General features: G+C 39.9%; 1 protein-coding gene across 5 annotated transcripts in view; it reads right to left on the minus strand.

Moving 5' to 3' along the window:
- WWC2 (WW and C2 domain containing 2) overlaps nucleotides 1–27,612 on the minus strand; it is a 205,169-nt gene that overhangs the window by 155,372 nt on the left and 22,185 nt on the right. The window contains exon 1 of one of the 5 annotated variants that reach the window (XM_038560448.1): nucleotides 16,101–16,147. The exons of the other annotated variants lie outside the window; for them this stretch is intronic. Coding sequence (XP_038416376.1) covers nucleotides 16,101–16,132 — 32 coding nt within the window. The 5' untranslated portion in view covers nucleotides 16,133–16,147. Of the gene's footprint in view, nucleotides 1–16,100; nucleotides 16,148–27,612 lie in introns of those variants that run through there. 5 annotated transcript variants of the gene reach the window in all.

Raw genomic sequence — 27,612 nt, forward strand, 5'->3', positions numbered from 1 at the left:
AGTGTATTGCAAGTCCAAGCTGGTACTGTATGGCAGGAAAAGGGGGAAAAAGGATTAAGGATAAAGCAAGGAAGAACAAAAGTGTCATTATTTGCAATGTAATCACTGTCTTCATATACATAATCTAGGAGACCTTCTCTACTAAATACTGAAATTTGTTATAAAACTGTATTTAAGACAATGTGATAATGGCAAATGGACTGAATAAACAGTCAAAAGGAAAAGTAGATCCCCACACAGACCAACATGATGTATAGAAGCTGACATGTAAGAAGTACCACGGCTGTTCAGGGGAAGAAGTTAGATGTTTGGGTACATATGGTGTACTGTGGTGACACGCTGATCCACAGAGGAAAAAGTGAAACTGGCTTTACCCCACACCCCATACTCAAAAACCAAGTCCTATGGATTTGAAGACCCAAATGTGAAAGGCAAATCTCTAAAGCTTTGCAAAGATAATATAGTAAAATATGACTTCAGGATTCAAGATATGTGTTTCCTGAACAAGAAACAAATGCACAGTCATGCAGGAGGAGATGGACAGATCTGACTATATTAAGAGCCGCCATTCACCAGAAACTCCACGAAGACAGTAAAAAAATAAGCCACAAACTAGAAGACACTCGCAACACATGTAACTCACAAGGATTTGTTTCTAAAATATGTAAGGAACTCTTGAGAATCCATAAAAAAATGAACAAACCAGTAGGAGAGTGAGTGACAACAACAAAAAACCCACCCAGAAATTTCTAAGGGAAACAAATTGGCCTCTGAACATAAAATATGTTCAACCACAATGAGACCCCAGTTCAAACGCACCCAAATGAAAAACTTTAGAAGGCAGACAAATTCAAGTGTTGCCAAGAATGTATACAACTGGGAAATCTCATTTACTGCTAGAGAATGTAAACTGCTTTACAAAAATATTCTTCTTTTGAGAAGTTGGCTTTACCCTAGTAAAGTTGCACATGCAACTGTACAACCCAACAGATCCACTCCTAGATATATGCTCTGGGGAATCTTCCCTTGCACATGTGCCTGAGAAGTCTTGTAAAATGTGCCTAGAGCAGCACTGCTCCTAGTAGAGAAAAACTAGTAGATACAGATCAAAATGCCCACCGCACTGGCTGTGTCTACATAATGTGACACTGCAGAGAGCAATTGTAACAGTCACAAACATAGATAAATACAAGATTTTAATAGTGTTGACCTTAACATATTATTTTTATTCTGAGCTACCTTTTAATTGACATACAATACAACTGATATTTTGGAGAGCATACAGTCTGTGAATTTTCACAAAAGTATTGATCAGAGGGCAGACCGGGTGGCTCAGCGGTTAAGCGCCGCCTTCAGCCCAGGGCCTGGTCCTGGAGACCCAGGATCGAGTCCCACATCAGGCTCCCTGCATGGGGCCTGCTTCTCCCTCTGCCTGTGTCTCCACCTCTCTCTCTCTCTCTCTCTCTCATGAATAAATCTTAAAAAAAAAAAAAAAAGATTTTCTTAAAAAAAAAAAGTATTGATCAGAGTCACCACCACCACAATCAGAACAGAACAGATCTTTCACACCAAAAAGCTCCCTCGTTCGACCTCTTCCCAACCCCACAAACCCTGGCAAACACTGCTTTGTTCTCCATCGCCGTGAATTTATCTTTCTGAGAGTTGTCCTACACATGGAACCACAGTTTATAACCTTGTGAGACAGAAGTCTTTCACTCAGTAAGATGTCTGTGAGATTCAAACTGTTGCCTTCGTTCCTACTGCTGAGCAGTGTCCATCTGCATACATGTGCCACCGTCTGTTTATTCTTGCACCCACTGAGGGAGGTTTGGGTTGTTTGTAGGTCAGGGGCATTATGACCAGAGTTGCCATAAACATTCATGTATCAGTTCCAGGGTGAATATAAGTTTCTACTTCTCTAGAAAACATACCAAGAACTGGGATTGTTGGGTCATATGTCAGGTCTTTATGTAACTTCATAACAAAGCGGCCAACTTTTTTTGCCAGAACAGCTGTACCATTTCCCATTCCATCAGCAACCATGAGCCACCCAGTTACTCCACACTCTCATCGGCACTCGCTGTGGTCACCACTGTTTCATTTTAGCCTTAATAGGCAGGCCGTTGTTTATCCTTGTGGTTTTAATTTGCATTTTCCTAAAAGCTAATGATGCTGCATATCTTTTCCTTTGCTTATTTACCATTTGTATACCCTCTTTAGTGGCACATCTACTCAAATCTTTTGGGCATTTTTAAAGTTTTTATTTAAATTCCAGTTAATTAACACACAGTGTAATATTCATTTCAGGTATACAATGTAGTGATTCAACACTTCCCTACAACACCCGGTGCCCATCACAATCCCATCACCTAGTCCCCCATCCCCTACCTCAATCCCCATCACCTAGTCCCCCATCCCTCTACTCCTCCTCCCCTCTGGGGAGGACACACATCAGTGTGTTCTCTATAGTTAAGATTCTGTTTCTTGGTTTGTCTCACTTTCTCTTTCCCCTCCTTCGCTCACTTGTTTTGTTTCTTAAATTTCACATATGAGTGAAATCATACGGTATTTGTCTTCTCTGACTGACTTCTTTTGCTCACTATTATACTCTAGCTCCACCCATGTCACTACAAATGGCAGGATTTCATTCTCTTTTAAGGTTAAGTAATATTTCATTTATACACACCACCACCACCCCCACATCACTACATCTTTATCCATTCACCAGTCAATGGACTCTCGGGCTCTTTCCATAATTTGGCTGCTGTAGATAATGCTGCTATAAACATCAGGGTGCATGTATCCCTCTGAATTAGTACTTCTGTATTCTTTGGGTAAATACTTAGTAGTGCAATTGCTAGGTCATAGGGTAGTTCTATTTTTAACTTTTTTTTTTTTTTTTTTAATAAAGCTCCACATCCAGCGTGGAGCTCAATGCAGGCCTTGAACTCACAACCCTGAAATCAAGAACTGAGCCGAGTTAATACCAATGCAGGAGGGGTCCCATCTCCACATTCTTGCCAGCACCTGCTGTTTCGTTTTTTATTTTAGCCATTCTGACGGATGTGAGGTGCTATCTCACTGTGGTTCTGATTTGCATTTCCCAGGTAATCAGTGACATTGAGCATCTTTTCATGTGTCTGCTGGCCATCTGTATGTCTTCTTTGGAAAAATGTCTATTCATGTCTTCTGCCCATTTTTTAATTGGATTATTTTTGGGGTGTTAAGTTTTATTTATTTGGCAGGGTGTTAAGTTTTATAAGCTCTTTATCATTTTGGATACTAACCCTTTATCAGATATGTCATTTGCAAATATCTTCTCTCATTCCGTAGTTGTCTTTTAGTTTTGCTGATTCTTTCCCTCACTGTTCAGAAGCTTTTTATTTTGATAAAGTCTTAATAGTTTAGTTTTGCTTTTAATTCCCTTGCCTCAAAACACGTATCTAGAAAGAAACTGCTACAGCCAATGACAAAGAAATTACTGCCTGGATTTTTATGGTTTTAGGTCTCACATTTAGAGCTTTCATCCATTGAGAATTTATTTTTGTGTATGATATAAGTGGTCCGGTTTCATTCTTTTGCATGTTGCTGTCCAGTTTTCCCAACACCATTTGTGAAAGAGGTTGTCTTTTTTCCATTAAATATTCTTTCCTGTTTCGTTGAAGATTAATTCACCGTACAGTTGTAGGTTCATTTCTGGATTTTCTATTCTGTTCTATTCATCTACATGTCTATTTTTTATGCCAATACCATATTATATCGATCACTACAGCTTTGTAATATAAGTTGAAGTCTGGAATTATGGTGTCTCCAGCTTTGTTTTTCTATTTCAAGGTTGCACTGGATATTCCATACAAATTTTTGGATAATTTGTTCTAGTTCTGTGAAAAATGCTATTGGTATTTTGATAGATTGCTTTGGGTAATATAGACATTTTAACAATATTTGTTCTTCCAGTCCATGACCATGGAATGTCTTTCCATTTCTTTGTGTCATTTTCAATTTCTTTCATCATTGTTTTGTTTTGTTTTTTTAAGTAGGCTCCTCATCCACTGTGGAGCCCAACACAAGGCCTCAACTCACAACCCTGATTATCAAGACCTGAGCTGAGATCAAGAGTCAGACATTTAACCAAATGAGCCACCCAGGTGCCCTGCCTTTTACTTCTTTTTGTCCTCTGATTGCTGTGGTGAGGACTTCCAGTACTACATTAAGTAACAATGGTGAGAGTGGACATCCCTATCTTGTTCCTGACAAGAGAAGAAAAGTTATCAGGTTTTCTACATTGAGGATGTTATTACCCTCAATGGCCTTCTTTTGGGTATTTTTAAATTGGACTTTATACTTTCAATTGTTGAATTTTAAAGTAATTTATATAAAATATAGTCAGATACATGATTTTCAAGTATTTTCTCCCATTCTGTACATTGGGCTTTCTTTTTATTTCTTTTAAAGACTTTATTTGTAAGTAATCTCAACACCCAACATGGGGATTGAACCTATAACCCTGAGATCAATAATCACATGCTCCACCAACTGAGCCAGCCAACCACCGCTGAAGCTTCGTTTTTCATTGTCTTAACATCTCTCAGAAAAGTGTTTAATTTTTATGAAGTCTAAGTGATCATTCTTTTCTGTGAATAATGCATTTGGTGTTTTGTCTAAGAATTCTTTGCCTAACAGAAGGTCATGAAAATTTTCTCTGATGTTTAAAATTCTTTTAATTTTAAATTTTACATTTACATCTATGATCCATTTTGAGTTTATTTCTGTATATAATGTTAAATTTAAATAGAGGTTTCTTTTGTTGCATAGATGTTCAACTGGTTTTGTTTTTTTTCTTTTTATCTTTTTTCTTTTCTTTTTTTTTTTTTTTTGAGAGAGAGCGCATGCACAAGCATGATGGGGGAGGAATAGAGAGAAGGCGAGAGAGAATTTTAAGTAGGCTCCACATCCAGTGCAGAGCCAGAGGCAATCCCACAACCCTGAGATCAAGACTTGAATAGAAACTAAGAGTCAGACTTTAAACTGACTGAGCCACCCTGGTGCCCGACGTTCAGTTGTTTTATACCATTTGTTGAAAAAAGTATCCTTTCTTCATTAAACTGCATTTGAGCCATTTTCAAAAATCAATTGCCCATATTTGTATAAGTTTATCTCTAGATTCTCTATTATGTCTCAATGATCTGCAGATCTAATTTTCACAAATCCCACACTGTCTTCAACTTGACTAGGCCACAATACCCAGAGTCTGGTCAAATCTGAGTTTAGATGTCACTTTGAAGGTATTTTCTGGAAGAAATTAATATTAAATGTTAAGGCATTAGGAAATAAAGATTGGGATCCCTGGGTGGCGCAGCGGTTTGGCGCCTGCCTTTGGCCCAGGGCGCGATCCTGGAGACCTGGGATCGAATCCCACATCGGGCTCCTGGTGCATGGAGCCTGCTTCTCCCTCTGCCTATGTCTCTGCCTCTCTCTCTCTCTCTCTCTGTGTGTGACTATCATAAATAAATTTAAAAAATTTAAAAAAAAGGAAATAAAGATTGATCCCTGAGGATCAAACCCCCTCAGACTCAAGTTACAACATCAACTCTTCCCTGGGCCTCCAGCCCACTGGCCTACCCTACCTTTGGACTTACCACCTTGCACAACTGTGTGGGTCAATTCCTTAAATATATCTCCTACCAGCTGTTTCTCTGGCAAGCCCTAATAAAGTTACTAAAGCTTCACAGTAAGTCTTAAAATGGAATAGTGTGACTACTTCAAACTTACCTTCCATCACAAAATTCTTTTCTCTTTTCTAGCTCCTTACCTCTTCATATAAATTTTAGAATCAGCTTGTGTATATTCAGAGGAAATAAATTCTATAGAGATTTCTACTGGAATTAAATTAATCGGTTTGAAAAGAACTGATATCCTTACTGTTTTGTATTCCAATTCAAGAATATGTCTCCCCATTCATTTAGGCATCCCTAAATAGTGTCATTCCTAACACTGGCAATTTAAGCACTTTAAAGATGATAGTTTTGGGTACATTGGGTTTTGTGATGATACCGTTTTAATTTGGCTTCAAATTTTCTATTGCCAGCTTGTAAAGGCATTGTTTTTTATTTATGTACATCTTACACCTTCAAGGAAGTAAAAGGTAACTCCCACTCCCTAAAGGGGAGCTACACATAATGATTTCATTCCCAACAGACCAGCATGGGAAGGGGGAAAGAGAAAGTAACTTCAAAAAAAAAAACCCCTGAAAGACACTATCTCAGCCAAATTAAGGTCAACACCAACAGTGGTTCATCTTATAGAAGCACTTGCAGTAATGCCAGGAGATGACGAGTTGGGGACAATGATCCATGAGGCCAGTTGAAAGTGTGATTTAAATTGAAGACTGTGTATAAGACTGTGTATCTTCAGTTTCATCTGTATCCCCTGTATTCCTACAAAAAAGTGCTCTCCAACCCCAGAAGGCATGGTGTAAGTATCAACTAATAGGCATTGACAAGATACCTGTCTCTCCATGATCAATGAAGTCAGTAATATTTTTTCATGACTTTCAGATATCCTAAGAGACAGCCCCTTAAGGGTGGTCCTTAATATCTGCAGAAGTTAACAACCTTCACTACAACCCCTGTACCTACTATTGCAGTAGGAGATTAGCAGCAGCAGAGTATTCCTGATACCACTATCTGGGAAACTTCCCAAAATATGTGACAATTCAGTAAGGGCTTTCAAAAGAAGAAAAAAAAATCATTTGTCACCAGAGCATTTAAAAATATAACATTCTGGCTCAGAATCAGATGCATACAATGATTATACATAAGAACTATAATGGAAGGGGAAACTCCATTTCTTGGCAACACTTGCAAGTTCAAATACCTTTGTGAAAGGTATACCAAAAAGCAAAACCTGTATTTCCACCACCCCTGCTTCTCCAGGCTCCTCTTGATGCCAGATGATAACATATACCTCACTTGGAGACTGCAGTAAGGGGACAAAGTCTCAGACTTAACTATGAAAAAAAGCAAACGTAGGGGCAACTAGCTGGCTTAGTAGGTAGGGTACACGACTCTTAATCTCAGGGCCATGAGTTCAAGCCCCACATTGGACTTACAGCTTACTTAAAAAAAAAAAAAAAAAAGTATATTAAAAAAAATAAGAGAGTAAATATAGCATAGAAACTTTTCCCCCACTGGATGCTACAGAAATTGGAAGCTTCTACCCAAAGTCACACTGACAAATGCCAGCTTCCAGTAAGGAATAGAAGGCAGGTTTTCCTCTCTGATCTTTCTGTAAATTAAATCTCAACTTGGTTTTAGGAAAAACTAGGACTTCTAATCTTGGTTTCTCTAGATTAGCCTCTGTCCTCAGGAGGTTGGGTCATCAAACCCTCAAAGACACCCTAGACAACCTCCATTTACACTATTCTTTGACTGCCCGTTGGATTTCCCATTGTGTGTACGTGTGTGTATGTATATGCACATACATTTGTGTTTCCAGAAACTTTAGTGAGTTTATGATTTCATATGTGAATCTCTCAGTATATGGACCACACTTTGTGATAGAAGATTCCAAAATAATTGGCCTTTGATGCTTCCAATCTTCTCACTTCCCATAAAGCATTCCAAGTTTAACCCAGGATACTATGTTCAGAAAAGGCAGGCTTATTAAGGTTGTAAATACCATAATATTTACCCTTTCAGGGTACAAATCTTGTAATTCCAACAAATGCATTCTACAGCACAACCACCACCATGATCAAGGAACAGAACATTTCCATCACTTCCCAAAGTTCCCTCATATTCCTATGTGGCCCTTCCTTCCACCCTGGTAACCAGAGACCTTTCTTGTGATTTGATAGTTTTTCCTTTTCAAGAATGGCATATAAATCCATGCATCTGGCTTTCTTCACTTAGCCCATGCAACCGCAATGGGGAAGTGAGGGCAATACTGTCCCCAAAGAGGTAAAAATTGGGTCTTTGCAGGTGTAAAAACCTTATATTACACTGGTCTAGGTCCTCCAAAGGGCCCCAGTACGAAAGACATATCTGTGGCATTAAAATTTCATGAGGGAAATGGGCAGTTAGTTAGGGGGAAAAAAATCTAAAAAGCCTAGAGGAGATGTAGTAGTTTTTAAAAGGTTGATAAACACTGATGTAGTATAATGCATTTGAGGGTCATCCATGCTGTTTCATGTATTAATAGCTTGTTACTTTTTACTACTGAGTAGAATCTTGGGATAGAAGTGCCAGTTTGGGGACCCCTGGGTGGCTCAGCGGTTTAGTGCCACCTTCAGCCTGGGGTGTGATTATGGAGTCCCAGGATCAAGTCCCGCATCGGGCTCCCTGCATGGAGCCTACTTCTCTCTCTGCCTGTGTCTCTGCCTCTCTCTCTCTCATAAATAAATGAATAAAATCTTTAAAAAAATTTAAAAAAAAAGTGCCAGTTTGTTTATCCACTCAGTAATCAATGGGCATATGCTTCCATTTCTCTTGAATAAAAACCTGGGAGTGGGATTGCTGGATTGAGTAGTAAAGGTGGATTAAATTGTTCATCAAAGGGCAGCCCCGGTGGCTCAGTGGTTTAGTGCCGCCTTCAGCCCAGGGCCTGATCCCGGAGACCCTGGATCGAGTCCCACGTCGGGCTCCCTGCATGGAGCCTGCTTCTCCCTCTGCCTGTGTCTCTGCCTCTCTCTGTGTGTCTCTCATAAATAAATAAATAAAATCTTTAAAAAAAAATTGTTCACCAAAATATGTGCACTATGCTACATTCCCAACAGCAATGTAGGAGAGCTCCAACTGCCACACATCCTCACCAGGAGTGTTAACAACAGCATGCTTGCCTGCTTTAGCCATTCCAATAGGTGCACAGTGGTATCTCACTACGGTTTTATTTTTTTTTTAAGATTTTATTTATTTATTCATGAGAGACACACAGAAAGAGAGAGAGGCATAGACCTAGGCAGAGGGAGAAGCAGGCTCCATGCAAGGAGCCCAATGTGGGACGCAATCCCGGGACTCCAGGCCTACGCCCTGGGCCGAAGGCAGGCGCCAAACCACTGAGCCACCCAGGGATCCCCTCACTATGGTTTTAATTTGCAGTCTAACGACAAATGATGCTGAGCATCTTTCATGCATTTTTTTTTTCATCAGTGTATCTTCTTTGGTCAAGAGTCTGCCCAAATCTTTTCCCTGTCTTTTATTAGGTTGTTTGTTTTCTTATTACTAAGTTGTGACAAAGAACTCAGTTTTAATGTGGTTAAAAGTTTTTCAGAAAGTTAAGACTCTCAAAAGAGGGAATGTATCTATCAGATATTAAGCTTTATATCTACCACCCTATTTTCCTTATATAATTATTATACTTTAACTCTCAGAATAGTCTCAGTTGCTAAATAGTTATATAATGTTTTTTGTTTTTTATAATGCTTTCAATTTCTAAAATTTTTTGGTTTGGTTTCTTTCTAGAGTAAGGACAAAGCATGTATAATTTTAAGTTACTGATTAGGTCAGAGTTGATGGCCATTATACTAGGTCAATGGCTCTGAAATTTCTTTCATTAAGGTAGCCACCTTAGAGGAGCCAAATTCCCCATAAGCCACTTCCTCCACCTTCCATTTCTACCCTTTCTTGGGAAAAAACTCAGGACTAAGACACTTGTGGCTATATAAGAAAAGCCTAGGAGGATTATTATATTTACTTCCGATAGCAATAAGCTATATGTCCCATATATGGGACAGTTCATATTTTAACCACAGTTCATAGAGGTCTAAAGTTTTGTTACTAGAAAATATGGGTAAAAAATACCATTGCTGTAAACATGCATTGCTGCTTTTTGTTAAAATAACTCCGAGATCTCGGTTGAAGACAATGACACTCAGGTAACTGAAATTAATGTTTACAAAGCAAAAGAAGCAACTGGAAACAATGACTACCTCCAGGCAACACTAAATATGAACATCTTTCCAGAACAAGGTAGGAACTCAACACGTTACCATGAATAAAGGAGTGGCCAGGAAAAAAAAGAAAAACTGCGAAACTCCAACTATCTGTTATGCATTTGTAATAAATAAGCTTTGCAAAGTTGTGTGACAGCCAACATCTTGGCAGCACACTGAGTTAAATTCCTCAACAAACTTTAACTCATGTGCTAATTGTTATCGAGCAACAAACTGATCATCTCTACAAACTCATTCAGTAGACTTTAACAACAACCTTACAGAATTGGGTACAGTTGATCGTTGAACAACGTGGGGGTGAGGGGCACTGAACCCCATGCAATCGAAAAACTGTGCATAACCTGACTCCCGGAAACTTAACCACTAATAGCCTTACTATTGACCAGAAGCCCTACCAGTAACTTAAACAGTTGATTAACACATATTTTGTATGATATATGTATATATATATTTATACGTGTTATATATATTTATACATATTATATACTGTATTACTGTAGCTTTACAATAAAGCAAGCTAGAGAAAAAATGTTAAGAAAATTGTAAGAAAGAGAAAAACATTAACAGTACCATACTGTAAAAAATCTGTATGTAAGCGGAATCATGCAGTTCAAACCCATGTTATTCCAGGTCAACTGTGTATCATTGTCTCAAAGACTAAAAGGAGAAGGACGTGCCTTTTTAAAGCACTTTCCACCATATCAACATTTTGGCCAGGTCACTAATCAGGGTGATTCAAGCATTCCCTAAGCATTCCCAAGCATTCCCAAAACGTGAATTACCATTGTTGTAACTGTGCATCACTATACAATAACCGCTCCCAAATTTACATTCCGGGATTAATCGTCTGTCCTGAGCTACAGACTCCAATAGTCAAATGACAACTTTACATTCCACCTGCATGTCTCACAAATTCCTTACATTCAACAGATGTATAATTGAACTCAATCTTACTCTTCCTTTCATGTTAATCAACTTGTAAAATGACATCACTGTCCACCCAACTGCTCAAGCTTGAAGGCTGGAAGACATCCCTGTGCTTCACCCCTAATATGCCACCAATCAACAGATCCTCTTGCTACTTAACACTAAGTCTCCCTTATATACAATTAATCTCTGTCTCCGCCACCATTATTTCTCTTCACATTTTAACAAAATTATTGATGTATAGTTGACATGCAACATTCTAATTAGTTTCAGGTGTACAACATAGTAATCTAACAATTCTATACATTACTCAGTGCTGTTACAGCAAGTGTAGTTGCCATCTGGTACTATACAACATTATTACAGTATTATTCACTATATTCCCTACGCTGTACTTCTCATCTCTATGACTTATTTTATAACTGGAACTCTGTACCTCTTAAGTCCCTTCACCTATTTCACCCTTACCCCCACCACTCTCCCCTCTAGCAACCATCAATTCCTTCTCTGTATTTAACTTTGTTTCAGTTTATTTGTTCGTTTTGTTTTTTAGATTCTACATATAAGTGAAATTATATGGTATTTGTCCCTCTATTTCACTTATGTCACTTAATACCCTCTAGGTCCATCTATGCTGTCACAAACGGCTAAATTTCATTCTCTTTTACGAATGAATAAAATTCCACTGTGTGTATGTGTGTATACACATAAACATGTTCATTTTATGGGTAATATATACAATATATTCATCTATGAATGTACACTTAGGTTGCTTCCACACCTTGACTGCAATAAACACAGCACTGCATATATCTTTTTGAATTAGTGTTTTCATTTTCCTTGGGTAAATATCCAGGAGTGACATTACTGGATCTTATGGTAGTTCTTTTTTTTTTTTTTTTTTTGAGGAACTTCATTATTTTCTAGAGTGGTTACACCAATATACGGTCCCACCAACAGTGCACAAGGATTCTTTTTTTTTCCATATCCTTGCCAACACTTGTTATTTCTTGTCTTTTTGATACTAGTCAGTCTGACAGGTGTCAGGTGATATCCTTGTGGCTTTGACTTGTATTTCCCTGATGATGAGTGATATTGAGCATCTTCTCATGTGTCTGTTGGCCATCTGTATATCTTCTTTGGAAAACTGTCTATTCATGTCCTCTCCCCATTTCTTAATTGGACTGTTTGGGATCTTTGGCGTTGAGCAGAAGTTCTTTATAGGTTTTGGATATTAACCCTTTATCAGATATATCACTTGCAAATATCTTCTCCCATTCAGTAGGTTGCCTTTTGTTCTGTTGATGGTTTCCTTTGCTATGCAAAAGCTTTTTATTTTGGTTTCATCTCAATAATTTATTTTTGCTTTGGTTTCCCTTACCTACAAAGGCATATTTATAAATACGTCTTAGTAAGGCCAATGTCCAAGTGATTACTGCCTATGTTTTCTTTTAGAGCTCACATTTAGGTCTTTGATCTATTTTAAGTTTATTGTTGCCTATCTGTAAGATAGTGGCCCAGTTTCATTCTTTTGCATGTAGCTGTCCAGTTGTTGAAAAGATATTTTTGTCCCCATTACGTACTCTCGCCTCCTTTGTTGTAGATCAATTGATCACATAAGCCCCACTGCCACTGTTTGAATCCAAGGTGACATCACCTCCTGCCTGAAATATTAATGGCTTACTGGTTATTTTCCACCTTTGCAATACTGTTCTTCCCTATCAATCTGTTTTCTATTTCTCTTAGGCTTCCATATATTGGAGTACGTATTTGCAATGGAATATCATGCAGCCATACAAAAGAATGAAATATAGAGAGAGATCATTAGAAAGACATAACTGCCAAATGGACTATGAACTGGACCCAGCCATCAGAGGCTCCTCACTACTCCCCTGTTCTTAGAAAGCAGGTTCTGCTTGTCTTTCCCGCTCCCAGAAGCTGCTCCAAGGACAACAGCTCTGCGATAGTGATACGGTGCTAAGAATACCTGCACGGTATACATGACTGAACCCAGCTAAGGCCTCCATATAAACGTTTAAGGTTTGGCAGATGGGTGCAGGGATCCATTCATCTCCCTGCTGCCCATAAGCTCCCTATGCTTATTAAAATTGCCACCTACCAATCTGGAGAGGCCTGCTTCTTTCTTGGGTCTCTCCCTGCTTTCCACAAATGGAGGCCAGTTTCAGATTACACCCAGGAAGCTCCTGAGGACACTGCACTCCAACAAAGTAGCTCTTTCTTTACCACCATGGAACAGTATCTAAAATCTGTTAACTGAAGAAAAGTAATGTATGCAAGACAGTCTATGTCATATTTTGCTGTTTGTGTTAAAAGGGGTAAGGAAAAATAAATCCCTACATATGTGCTTGTACGTGCACAGAGCATCTCTGCAAGGGCACACAGGAAGGGAAACTACAGATGTCTCCAAGGAAAGGAACTGGAGGTGGGGAGATAAGAGGTGGGAAGGGGCCAACACTGTGCCTTACTCTTTGCTGTCCTTTGAAGATCGAATTATGTGATTGTTTTATCTATTCAAAAGACACATAAAATTAAAAGGAAAGAAAAATATCTTGCCCTCAGGATAAACTACCTTGATTGAACACCTATCTCCCCAGTGTTGTATCAAGTCACTTTCTCTCTCTTCCTCTCCCTCATGCACACACACACACACGTGTACACACACACACACACACACACACACGGATTCTTTCTGAACCTCCAAGGCATCAAGTTCCTCCATGGCCAGAGACTCTGCACAAGCACTCTCTTCTGTCCCCCAAAACAGTCTCATCCCACTCCTTCCTAGCTAACTCCTATTATCCTTCTGGTTTCCATGTAAATGTCACTTCCTCAGCCACCCTGGAAAGCTTCCCTAACTCTCAGGGTAGTAAAGGGCCACATAGCACGCTGCCATTACACTCTGTACTTCTCTTAACATCAGGATATTTAAAACAAAACTACTATTCTATATCTGTTTACTCAACTAGACTCCAAACAACACAGGGACAATGGCCAGGTCTGTCTTACCAACCAAGCAGGAAGAAATCTGGCACCCTGAAAGCATAAAATGTGCCCCATATGATTCAACTGTGTGCTTGTGGGGAGAAGGGGAGGAGATTTGCTATGAATCTGGGGAAGATGAGGCTGGCACGATGCAGACATTCAGATATTGGTTGAACAAATAAATAAATATAGGGCAAACTAAGAGACCTGGGTTTGGATCCAGTTTGCATGCCTACTGGCTGTAATCTTTCTAAACGTCACATATAATGTGGAAACAGTCAGGGTACCCAGCTGGCTCAGTGAGAAGAGCATGTGCCTCTTGATCCTGGGGTTGTGAGTTCGAGCCCCATGTGTGGGAGAAATCACCTAAAACCTTAAAAAATAAAAAATAAAAATAAAATAAAATGGGAACAGTGGCATCTGCCTCTTAGAGTTGCTGTGAAGGACTAAGCAAGGTAGCAAAGAATCAAGCACATAACCCAGTGCCCTGCGGAACCCAAGGAATGACCACAACACCCACAGGAAGAAATAAACAGATCCAGAGTCTGTGCATCTTAAAGTTTTTTACGAGATGGCTCTGCCACGAGGGGAAAAACTACATCTTTTATTTAGCATAAAAACCATGACTCACAGAAATAAAACATTTAAAAGAAAGATATTTAGGAAGAGAGACGAACCAGACAACAGCAGCAGAGGCAACGATGGCAGCAGATACGGAGATTCCCCACCCACCCACCCGCCCTCAGGAACCAGAAGAGCTGAAGTGGGGGGGGGGGGGGCAGAGACAAAAGGCACGACAGCCCTGCCTGCTGGTGCATGGGCAGATTCTGCAGCATTAGAGATGCCACAACCGCACAACGAGGTCTACCAGGACAGCATCAGACAGGGATTCTAACCTTCTCCAGGGAAGGGCGCAGGGCCACCAGGTTACAGCCGGCTAAGCTAAACGTAATGAGGAAAGGGACATCTGCATAGTACCCAGAAAGAATACAGACACAAGTATCTGATGGGTTGGTACCAACGGATTCATCTCAGCTGTGTATTATCAAGACTTAGAAAGGGCAGCTATACAAATTCTTGGCATCAGCAGTGATGAGAAACATACCACCTTGTAAAGCAGCCCATCCCACCCCCCAACAAAGAATCAGAGCTAGATGGTGGCTCATTATAAGGAGAAAGACGCATGTCTTCTCGTAGTTGTGTGCACTGGCCCGCTCTCTCCCACAGATGAGGTCTAATCTTTCTTTCACGTAACAGACCTTCAAATGTTTGAAGATTATTATAAGTAGATGACCATATGTTTCCACTTGCCCCAGAGAGTCCTAGTTTATGCTCGTCATCCAGCATAATTATTAATACTGACCTCTTTCACTTACAGAAAGTCCTGCTTTGGACAATATATCACATGATCACCCAGTTATGTGACACCTCCCTGACTCCTAAAATAGTCTCTTCTTCGGGCTAAGAATTTGCCTTCTCACCAACCATTCCTCCTAGGATATAATTCCCAGTCACCATCCCTTATGTCCTTGGGACTGGCATTCCTAAACCAGATAGAAGATTCTAAATATAATTTCTCATAGGAAAAACCAGACTTTATTCTTCTGATCATATAAGGGCACCTTAACATTTTCAGAAATAAGATCACAGTCTTTACTTAGGTTAAACCCAAATTATCAGTTAAAACTTTTAAGTCATTTCCCTTTACATTTCCACCAGACCATCCTGTACTTATACAGTAAGTTTTTAGACCCTTCTAAAAGGCCTCACATTGTTGCATTAGTTTCATTCAGCTCATCACTTCATCCAAATACACACTCCATTGTGATCTCTCATGTACTTGATCCTTCCCCACTTTATTCCATCTGCTAATCTGATGAATGTTCCTCTAAGATACTAATAAAAAAAGAGTGAACTCAGATTTGTCAAAATCCTAGAAGAAGCCCAAAATAACCCTCTCCATGTTCCACCAAGCCCCCTCTCCCTTGCTGACAACTCTTGGGAGTGGTCACTCAATCACTATTGTGCCTAACAAAAAGGTTAGTCCATATTTTGCCATGAACTTCATGAGAATGTTAAAAAATATCTTGTTTATATATCCTATGTCTACTGCATGAGACTATTTCGGGACATTTTCTTTCGAAGATAATATCTGAATGTCAATGTGGAGATATGGTGAAAATAGCTGGCAAACAAGGACAGAAGTACATTTACTCACTGATACTCCAGCAATAAATTCAGCTTCTCCATGTGTCGAGCATCGTGGCCAGCCCCAATGACATGATGGCAACAAGGTACACGGCCCCTACCTACACAGAATTTTGAAAAACATTCATATTTAAGGAGTTAAAAGAAGACCCAATCAAAAAACAGAGTAGGAGGGTCAAAGGTTAAGGCAAAGAACAAGGGGGATGTCTTTGGGTAAGAGCCAAGGAAAGAGGCTTCTGCTGAGAGAAGAGTCAAAGAAGACCTGCGCTTGCGTGGTGGAAATTAGAATGGCACAGACATCACTGGAAGGTACCATTGATTTGCTAAGGAAAGGGGAGGAGTTTGGCCTAGGACATGTGAAATAATAATGGGAAAATATATTCCTGATGAACTGAAGATTAAATGTATAAAATAATTTCTTTTTAAAAAGACTGGAAAATAATACAAAGATATTTTCTTTCTTTTTTTAAGATTTTATTTATTTATTCATAGAGAGAAAGAGGCAGAGAGAGAAGCAGGCTCCATACAGGGAGCCTGACGTGGGACTCGATCCTGGGTCTCCAGAATCAGACCCCGGGCTGCAGGCGGTGCAAAGCCACTGCGCCACCAGGGCTGCCCCTAGAAAGATATTTTCATAATCTTCACACAGAGAAGGCCTTGCTAGGCATTTGATAAAACCCAAAAACATAAGAGAAAATTGAGAGATTTCATTAAATAAAAATTTAAAACATTAAACACCATAAAACTCCATAAAATCTATATGGACAAACATATATATGTGTGTGTGTACATATAGGTTGTATATATAGATTATATATATACATGTACATATAGATATATACATATATATGTATGTGTACATATATATACACTCAAACACATATATAGTACATTAACAAATGACTTATTAACTGTTCTAATTATTTAAATAAGAGCTTGTGCAGATCATAAGAGACAATCTGATTTAAATATGATAAAAACATTTTCCAAGGAAGCTATTAAAAGAATCCAATCTAACAATTGAAGAAATGTGCATTAAAACAATGTGACTCAAAAAAAAAAAAAAGAAAAGAAAAGAAAAGAAAAGAAAAGAAAAGAAAAGAAAAGAAAAAGAAAAAACAATGTGGCTCTGCACCCACCCCACCCCTGTCAGATCAAGGAAGACAAGAGATCCCGGAATCAGCAGAGCTGTAAGGAAATGAGCACCCTCCAACACTGCTGGTGGGAACAAACATGCTTTGGGGAGGGAAAAACTGAGAATACCTGTGAAAAGCGTAAAGACACTTTTAGACAGCAATTCACATCTAGAAATTTATCCCATAAAAAAAAATCCTGTACACTGACGGGGCCAGAATTTAAGTACCCACAGGACAATGACGCCTTATCGACCACAATGATGATACTTGGATACATAAAAATGGGGGACAGTGGAAGGTTGGTTCTTACCCCGGATAAGGAATAAAAGTGGGGAGCATGGGAAAGAAAGAAGAGGACATTCTGCAATGTACAGAGGACAGACGGGAACAGGCAAAGGGCAGGCATCGCTGGACATTCAATCTAAGGGGACTTCTGGGAGGCAACGGCACTTTTATATGATCTCAAAGTGTTTCTCCACAGACTGCTTGTTAGCTGCAAGGAAAAAAGTCGTCAATAATGTCTCTGCTCCCCTCGGCCGGGATGGTCCCCGGCGGGCTGGCAAAGAGAGGAGGAGCTCACGGGAGGTTTAGAGGACACAAGTGAAGGAACACGTGGAGAAACAAGACAACACCTTGACTGATTAAAAGCAGCGCAATCAAGGAGGAAGAGGACACAAGGCATCCCTGCTGTGACACATGAAAAGGGACACACGTAACACAACATAAGCGTTACATTCTGCCCGGGATGTGCAGCCAACAGTCTAATCACCGCGTAGCATCCAACAAGCCCAAACCGAGGAATGTGTAATAAAACGGCTGACCTGTGCTCTTCAGAAATGTCAGGGTCCTAAAAGGCTGACGATCCACGTTCCAGATTAAAGGAAACTAAAGAGATGTGACAACTAAATGCAATACTTAGCTCTGAACCCTCCGCCAGAGGAAGGAAAGGACATCACCCGGGGCAACTGACAAAAGGGCCGCATTGACAGCAGATTGGAGGAGTAACTGCATCGGTTCTGCGAATCTGGAAACGGCGCTGTGGTTGGATGAGACAATTTTGTTCTCGAATATACGAGCTGAAGGATGGGGGTGAAGGGACTGTGTGCACCTCTCACACGCTTAGAAAACAAAGTTATATATAAATTTTCAAAAGAGAAGATGATAAAGCAAATGCAGCAAAAATGTTCAAAATTATTGGTGAGCCAGGATAAAGGGTAAGCCAGAGTTCTCTGTACCATTTCTACAATTTTTCTGTAAGATTAAAATAATTTCAAAAAAGAAGATTTAAATTTAAAAAGAGCGCAGAGTTGTACATATAAGGGCAGTGATGGGTGTAGTTTACAAGAACAGAAAACTAGAAACAATCCATCCCAATGCCTATCGATAGCAACATACAGACTACAAGTTGATTTATTTTTTTTTTAATATTTTATTTATTTATTCAGGAGAGACAGAGAGAGAGAGAGAGAGAGAGAGAGAGAGGCAGAGACACAGGCAGAGGAAGAAGCAGGCCCCATGCAGGGAGCCCGGCGTGGGACTCGATCCTGGGTCTCCAGGACCACACCCTGGGCCAAAGGCAGGCGTCAAACCGCTGAGCCATCCAGGGATCCCCCCACACTACAAGTTTAAATACTCTAAGAAACTTCTATCCGATGCTATAGTTAATAACTTTTAGTTAAAAGCTTGCATTAAAGCTGCATAAACTATAGGGAAAGATATCTACGATAATAAGTGAAAAGCTCAAAGTATAAACTATATTGAATTTACCCCATTTGGTTTACAAAAAGTATGTCAGTGCATTTTTTTTAAAAGGGGGACAAATCCATAACAACCAATTAACAATATAACCTCTTTTGAGTTGAAACTGCAAGAGACTTTCATTGTCTACATAATACATTTAGTAAAGGAGGAAGCTGCTAGTGAATGACTGGAATTATGGGGGACTCGGTGTCTACGTTACAGATTCAGGACAGGGAGGCTTGCTAACACAAAAGAACGACCACTGATGTGAGGGCAGCAATAGTCCCAAAAGGAGAGAATTTGGTGAAGAACAAAGACAGGAGGACAAAACTCTTCCGACTTGTGACACGAAGCTTTAAGGCTCGGGTGGGATGGGAGGAGGGCCTCAAATGAAGGGGAAGGAGACCGAAACGAAGAGAGAAACTCATGCAAGGCAAGGCAAGGCAGACAAGCTCCAAGCAGGTGTAAGAAGCCACAGGGTCATATACATGAAAGGAGGGCTTAAGAGGAGGAAGCCTGGGGAGGACCTCGTGTGCTGGACTGGGGGCTGGCACCTGGTGCGTCCCACAGTGTGGCACAGGCCGCAAAGCCTGTCCCAGGGCCCCTTCACCTGGAAGGTTCTGGTGGGGATGGGAGTGGCGTGAGGTGTAGAAGACTCGAATGAAGGCAGAGGATGGAACAACACCCCCAACCCCACCCCCACCCCCACCCGGGACTGCAGCTTTCCTTCCCAAGATCTAGAAAAACCCCCCACTAGGCCACACTCAACTACAGTCACTTCTAGGCAAACTCTGAGGAGCAGCCGCTTCTCGTTCAGACCTCCCCATCTTCTTCACCAGCTCCTCCTTGCTTCACCAGGAGCAGCTCATTGTGTATTAAGCCATCTACACCCTAGAAAACAGAATAGCTTCTGTTTTCCTGGATCAGCAACCCTGATCGGTACGCCACTGGATTTAAGGCCACTGTTTACTTTTGAAAAGTCAGTTATAGTAGAGCAACGGGCAGGAAAATGAATCAGGGCTTGTTGGTTGTTTTTTTGTTTTTTTTAAGTAGTCGGGCATCAGTCACATCATTTACTGAGCATATGCCCAATAAATATTTGTTGAATGTTGAGTGTGGAAGATTATTTCAAGGAGATGAGCAATTGAAAGAAAGGAAATATCGAGGCATTTCAAAGGCTCTTAGATCTTTTTTAGTCATGGACCTTAAGACCCAAAGGATCCACGACCTCCTTGAATGCCACCTTAACAGTGTTGCACTAAGTCTTCAATATATTTGGAAATAAAAGGCAATTGTATATTACAATTCTACATCATTATTAGCAAATCAGACTTTATTCTCACAAAAAAAATGCTTATCTATTCTTCATAAAATACCTAAAAAAAGATGTGCACCTAGGTGGTTCAGTGGTTGAGTATCTGCCTTTGACTCAGATCATGATTCTGGGGTCCTGGGATCGAGTCCCACATCAGGCTCTCCGCAGGGAGCCTGCTTCTCCCTCTGCCTATGTCTCTATGTCTCTCATGAATAAATAAACAAAATCTTTAAAAAATTTTAAAAAAACTAAAAAAGAAAGAAAAAATCAGGTTCCAAAAGTTTTTGTTAACTTACAGACAAAAGGACAACCCTTCCATATTTATGGGTAATGCAAATATAGCAAAGTTATGAGGTCAAGCACTGTATTTGGCAGGTGGGGGGACTGTTACAATAGTAAAGCAATGGATTAAAACAGAGGAATTGAGTTTACTGGGCTGTTCCAACCACATTTATCGTAAACTATCCCTACAAAGTCTCATTGTACCTGTGCCATAACCTTCTTATGTGGAGGGCAGACGGAATGGAATGTCCATTGTTCTCATGTGCTGTCCTAAGAGGGACTACAGATTTATAGTTCCTGAGAGAAAGTATGATGTTGTGCATAAGAATAAGCTGGAAATCAGAAACTCAGATTAAAATTCAGATTCATTTGTCTCTCAGGAAGCAAAAAAAAAAAGTTATTAACAAACTCATGAGATGGAGGCACTATAATTCTTTTCATGTCTCACTGAGTATGTGATGAGTAAAGGAAATGTTTATGAAGAATTTTTTGTTTAGTTCCTCTGATATACAGTGCTACCATAAGGGAAATAGGAATTTCGGAAGTGATCCATAAAATAAATTCTCTTCAATCTATTAATCTGGCCCAAAAAACTGGTAACAATGGGATACTTTACAAAACTCTGAATTCCTATGAAAATGTTGAGAGTCAATGAAAATGGCCAACTGTTCCACACAGGAAGTTCTTGAAAAACACTTCTTAATATGGCAAGTATTTAATTTTTAATAAACTTCAAATGTCTATCACTGAACCAGGTAGTAAAGAGAAGTGGAAAGGGTGAGATGTGGTCCCTGTTGTCAAGGAAAGTGAAAGTCAATGTCCCTGGGGAGGCAAGGAACCTTACAGAAGCAGTTAAATAGCATGCACGATGAGGGACTGTATGCCAAAGCTCTGTAATTAACAGAATCAGAGGAATTATCCATTGAATCATTCATGAGTCAGCAAATACTTGTGAAGAGCCTAAAACATGCCAGACACCATACTAAAGTGGTGAGAGTAGGGAATAATAACAGCAACAGGAATAATCAAACAGTGGCAGCTATTTATTGATGATGTCTGTATAACAGACTCTGGGCTCACGTGATCTAAAGTAGCTCATTTAATCCCCCAACAGCCCTAGCAGGTCGGCATTATAGAGCAGCCCCATTTTTCACATTAAACAATGAGACTCTGAGAAGCTGGGTCAAATAGATCTGATTTTATTTCAGGCCCAACTCACAAGCTCAGCTCCCTCTGAACCTTACTTTTCTTAATCTACAAAATGATTATATCAGAAGGATTAAATGACATAATCATGTAGGCTCCGAAACAAAGTTAAGAGTCCATCAGATTCCAAATCTTACATTCTAAACTGCAATACTTTTTTAAGATTTATTTATTTATTTACCATAGACAGAGAGAGAGAGAGAGAGAGGTAGAGACACAGGAGGAGGGAGAAGCAGGCTCCATGCTGGGAGCCCGACGTGGGACTCGATCCCGGGACTCCAGGATCGCGCCCTGGGCCAAAGGCAAGCGCTAAACCACTGAGCCATCCAGGGATCCCCCTAAACTGCAATACTATGCAGAGGGCCATGGTGAGGTTACAAGTTCTCTGCTGCAAATGAAAGCTTTGGGACTGACACTAGTTCACACATGAAAACCTTTTATTCCACCCAAGACAAAGACAGTGGAGACTCCAGAGTGGACTGCTTGTGTGGGTCAGTGATGTCAAGGACCTCGCCTCTGCCCACTTTCCCCCGCCATCTGATGGCCACCGTTCCCGGCCAAACAACGTTGAGAACAAGACAAACTGTCTTCTCTTCTAGCTTTTCCCTGACCTCAGGTGGACTTCCCTTGGCCTCTCACTGGCCAAAAGAGGCCACATGCCCATTCTTGGCCTGGTCCTCAACAAAAGAGGTGTCGTTTCCGCAACCGGCATGCACTAAATATCTGTGATCGAATGAAGAGTTAAGAGATGTATTTAAGGAGACTAAAAACTTAAAGCACCTCCTAATGAGGACACAGATCACAACAGAGAGGAGGACTAGAAGAATTCCACGTGGGGAGAGTAGAAAGCCTAAAACACAAAAAGTATTCACCAGGCCAGGAAAACTCCACTCAGTCTAGAGAAATGTGGATCATACTCTGAAGAAGTCCAATGCAAAGTGAGCGTGGGAGTCACATAACTAACTACTGGTGCCACTCAAGGAGGCACCCACTAAGCCACTAAATTTAGAGATAGCTTGTTACAGAGCAATAAATAACTGATATACTGAATACATACACACATTCATCCCTGCACCTCGTTCAAAATGCAACTAGTCTCAGAGTGTAGTAAATAATAGAGAGCTTGGGTACAGCATACTGCTCCCTTGTTAAAATTCTCTCCCCATTCTCAGACTAGTAAAAATAAACTAGTGTAAGCATGCACAGGCCTTAGAGACTTTCCAAATTATCCTTCATATTAATTCAACCAGGTATGATGTAAAAGCTAATCTATCCTTTGTCCTGAAAATATAATACTACAGAAATTCTAGAAAGTTCTAAGGAAACTGCTTCCATTTCATCTACATCAGCTCCTCTGCTATTCCCAAGAAGCCTCTAGTTTTAGCTGCCATGAAAATGACAAGAGTGGGCAGAAAGAACATCACATATCTACCACCAGGTTCTATGTTGAGGAGCACTGTGACCCGGCTGAGGAAGAACGAGGGTCACTCCATCTGCCAGCCTTCTCTGTCATTACAGAATCCTGGAGGACTAAATTTAGAAACAAGTTACGGGGAGCAGATTTTTGCTATAGAATATGTAGCAACCCTGGAAGAAGCAGCACGAGCATCATCTCTCAACCAATTCATAACAATAACTGGTTCTCACCCAGTTCTGGTCAGCAGTGAACAAAAGGTAGCTGGATACTGGAATGGACAAGCTGGTGGCTTCTCTGTTACTCTGAGGACAAAGCAGCTTATAGAGACTGCCCCTGCAGAAGTAGGAAACATGGACAGGTGGAGGAAGTAGACAGGGCTGGGACTAGGGTGAGGCAAGCCAAGGTCACAGCACACAGAATTTGAGGTCACACTGCCTCTTGGGGTCACGCCATGCCGTGGCCAACATCAAACCTACACAAGCGCCACAGTGAGTCCTGTGTCCTAGGCCTCATCCCTGGTCCAGCCCTGGAAGCAAACGGTGATGATACATCCTATCTCACCCACTGTATGCATCCATCATAAGGTCTTAAAGGCTCTTCCAATTCAGTACAGCTGGGAAGGTGGGAGGTTCCTCCTCTCTTCTAATTTGGAGGGAAAAATAGGAGAATGAGCACGAATTTTGCTGCAACTCTGAAGACACCTACAGACTGGCATAAATTCAAACAAGAAGTGCACAGAATCTTCTACTCTGATATTAAAAAAATTCCTGAAAAAGCAAACTTGAGTATGAAACCAAGGTTGAGTATGAAAAGTTGTCCAAATGCCTAATGTGATGTGGGGGCAGGAGAGAGTCAAGAAGTAGACGATGCTATATGATACAATAGCAACATACCTTTAATTTTAATTTTCTCTCACAACTGAACATGTAGACAAATACTTATTTGATTGAAGGGAAGGAGTCATCACATTTCTCATCAATATTAGCATTTTTGATTTCTTTAGCGTTCATTTTTATAACCATAACAAATTTATTTAAAATATTTCGTAATTATGAAAATAATATGAAGGATACAATGCCACAACAGAACAGTTGTCTGGGAGCACCCATATAAAGCTAAAAACATCCATCAGATAATGTGAATTCAGGATCTGAGTTCCCATGGTACAGGTTCCATGACACCCCTGACCGTGAGTTACTTGAAAACAGAACTGGCAAAATTGAGCATACCCCAGCACCTTCATTCCAAGGAAAATGCCATGTTTTACATAAAAGCTTCCAGCCCTGAGCCATCAGGGGAATGAAGACAATTGAAAGGAAAGCCTGTAATTCCAGACCAGCCTCACCCCCTCCCCAATGCCTCAAGCATATGAAAAGCAAACCTAATAGCCCCTTGTCATTTCCAAACACTGTGGCAGGGGTGCAGCCCTGGGGACATTTCCTGCACTTGGGATAATTTCTTTGGCTACACAAAATATTAGAAAAATTTAGCATGCTAGTCATTTCTACGCTTTTCTGGAGAAAGTCTGAGTTACCAGAGATTCTAAATTCTCACCTAAGGAGGAATTCAAAACTGGATATTGATGAAGAAGTACAAAAATAACAATAAAATTATAACATATCAGAAGCTCAAGGGTTCCTTGACTCTGCTAAGATCCCAGGCTGAGTCTAAAAATTAAACGGGCAAAGATAAACAGAAGAAAAGCAGCACAAAAACTTTATTTAAAAAGTTATGTGACATGGAAGTCTTCATAAGGAAATGGAAGATCCAAAGAAGCAATCAGGCCTGTGTATTTTTATGCTAGGTTTGATGAAGAGTGGGCAATGGCTGAGGACAATGACAGATTATGGAATCTGTCATATTGTGGCATAGAATGTCCTGAACCCCAGCGGATCCAAAGAATGTTCATAGCTTTAACTGCTAACATTAATAAATAATAATGAAAATAAATTAAGCAATCTCAAGAAGTTAAAAAAGATGAAAAACAAAGCATAAGGAAGGAAGGAATAAAGACAAAAGCAAAAAGTACTGAATTTGAAAAAAGAGTAGTTATTAAGAATAAATTCGACCACTGGTTACTTTAAGAAGAAATACCCAAATAACTAAGCAATTAGCTGACCTGAACTGGGGGGAAAAAATGAAAAAGCACAAATACACCAAGTAATGAATGAGAAGAGGAAAACCACCACAGATGTAGTAGAAGGGAAGAGAACATTAAGGGATTATCTTGTCCAATAAATTTGAAACACTGGTAATTTTCCAGGAAACAGAAATACCAAACTGATCCCTGAAGACAGGGACAAAAACCCAATCAGCCATATAGATACCGAGACAGTCATCCAAGAATGAACCCTTCAGGCAAAGTATGAGATTAAATACATACAGTAAATTATAAACACAAACTCTACCAAACGGCAAGGAACACACAATTCTGATGATACTTGAACTGCTCCAAATTCTTTGTAGGAAGTCAGCGTAAAAATAAAGTACTAGAAAACACTCCAGCAACTCGTGGGCTTCATCCCAAAATTCAAAATTAATTAATCAAATTCATTATATTATTAGCTTAAAGCACAAACTGTACACAGAGAAACGGCATGTGGAAAAGATCCAAATGTAGATTTAAAGCATATCAAAAAATACAGAGACAAATGAAGATCTGTGTGTACAACACCAAGATTTAAGGAACGGTATGTTGCCATCCTTGCCTTCAGGTTTAAAAATATAAAGAATATGACAGGTGCCAGGCACTCAGGAGGGCACTTGATGGGATGAGCACCGGGTGTTATATGTTGGCTAATTGAATTTACATTAAAATTAAAAATAATAGTAAGTAAAAATATAAAGAATATGGATATCTTGGAGGACAGACCCCACCTCACACCCTTCCTTCCTCAGAGACAATTACTATCTTGATGGCAGGGTAGGTCATTCCTGTTTTTAAATCCTGACCACATACGTTTGTATCCACAAAAGCTATATGCTCCAGTTTTGCGGTTTTTTTTTTTTAAATTTACATGAGTGATATATTATACATATACTTGTGAGACTTGCTTTGTTTCTCCAAACACTGTCATCAAGATTTATCTATGTTGATATATGGAAGAAGATTCTAGCTCATTTATTTTAACTGCTGTATAGCATTTCTATTATAGAACTAAGCCATAAAAGTTGTTTATTACAATCCCCTATTGATGGACATTAGGATTGTTGCCAATTTTCTGCTTTTTCAGATCAGGCTACTATGAACTTGGTTGTACATACGTGCAAGAGTTCCTCTGGGGCATACAAATGGAATTTGTAGGAATACAAATGTGTCAAACAACACACGTTGCCATTGGCTCTCCTTAGATTATCGGCCCACATTTCTATCAGCAGTGATAGAAGCTCCTCCACCCCACAACCCCTGCACACTTGAGGTGATCAGGCTTGTTAACCTTAGTCAATCTGATGAAAATGAGATGGTATTTCATCGGGATTCTTACTCTGCGTTTCCCTTTTCACTTACTAGTGAAATCCAAAAATTCATTGATGAGCCTGTTCCCTTTTTCTGAGAACTGGCTGTTAAACTTTTTACCCCGTTTTCTTCTGGGTTCACATTGACTCAGGATAACAAATTTTTATTCACCCAAATATTGACTTTTTATGGTTGTATGCAACACTGGCCCCCCACTTCTTCCATCTTTTAACTTTATTTGCGCCTTTTGCCATGTCAAATTTTTTGTCACCAAACGAATGAATCTTTTCTGAAACAATCTGAACTTTGTCCACACTACCCTGTGACACAGATACCCACCTACCTATAATTTCCTGATAGCTTAAAATCTGTTCTTTCCATGTTGATTTTCCACATTAATCAGTGCACAAATGTTTGTGTATGGGAAAGCACAGGAATGCAAACTCTATTTTTTAATACACGTGGCCTATTGTACCTGCACCTTTTCTTGAGTAATCCATTTTTGCCCAACTGATTTTATAATTTGCCTACTATAAAGTTTACAAATCCGTAATAAAAACAGCAATGATCCAACAAAAAAAAATAAAGAATATGAAGACTTGGGGCGCCTGGCCAGCTCAGCCATTGGAGCATGCAAATCTTAATCTCGAGGTTCTAAGTTCGAGCCTCACGTTGGGTGTAGAGGTTACTTAAAAATAAAATCTTAGGGACACCTTGGTTGAGCATCTGCCTTAGGCTCAGGGTGTGATCCCAGGGTCCAGGATCAAGTGCCGCATCAGGCTCCCTGCAGGGAGCCTGCTTCTCCCTCTGCCCATGTCTCTGCCTCTCTGTGTGTCTCTCATGAATAAATAAATAAAATCTTTAAAAAGAAATCTTTAAAAAAAGAATATGAAGACTTGGTTCACGGAGGAGGAAAAATAAATGGCTTTTAAGTAAGTGAAAAAATGTTGGATCTCACTCATAATAGGT

Source organism: Canis lupus, chromosome 16, assembly GCF_011100685.1.
Source record: "Canis lupus familiaris isolate Mischka breed German Shepherd chromosome 16, alternate assembly UU_Cfam_GSD_1.0, whole genome shotgun sequence".
In the NCBI taxonomy this organism is placed as follows: domain Eukaryota; kingdom Metazoa; phylum Chordata; class Mammalia; order Carnivora; family Canidae; genus Canis; species Canis lupus.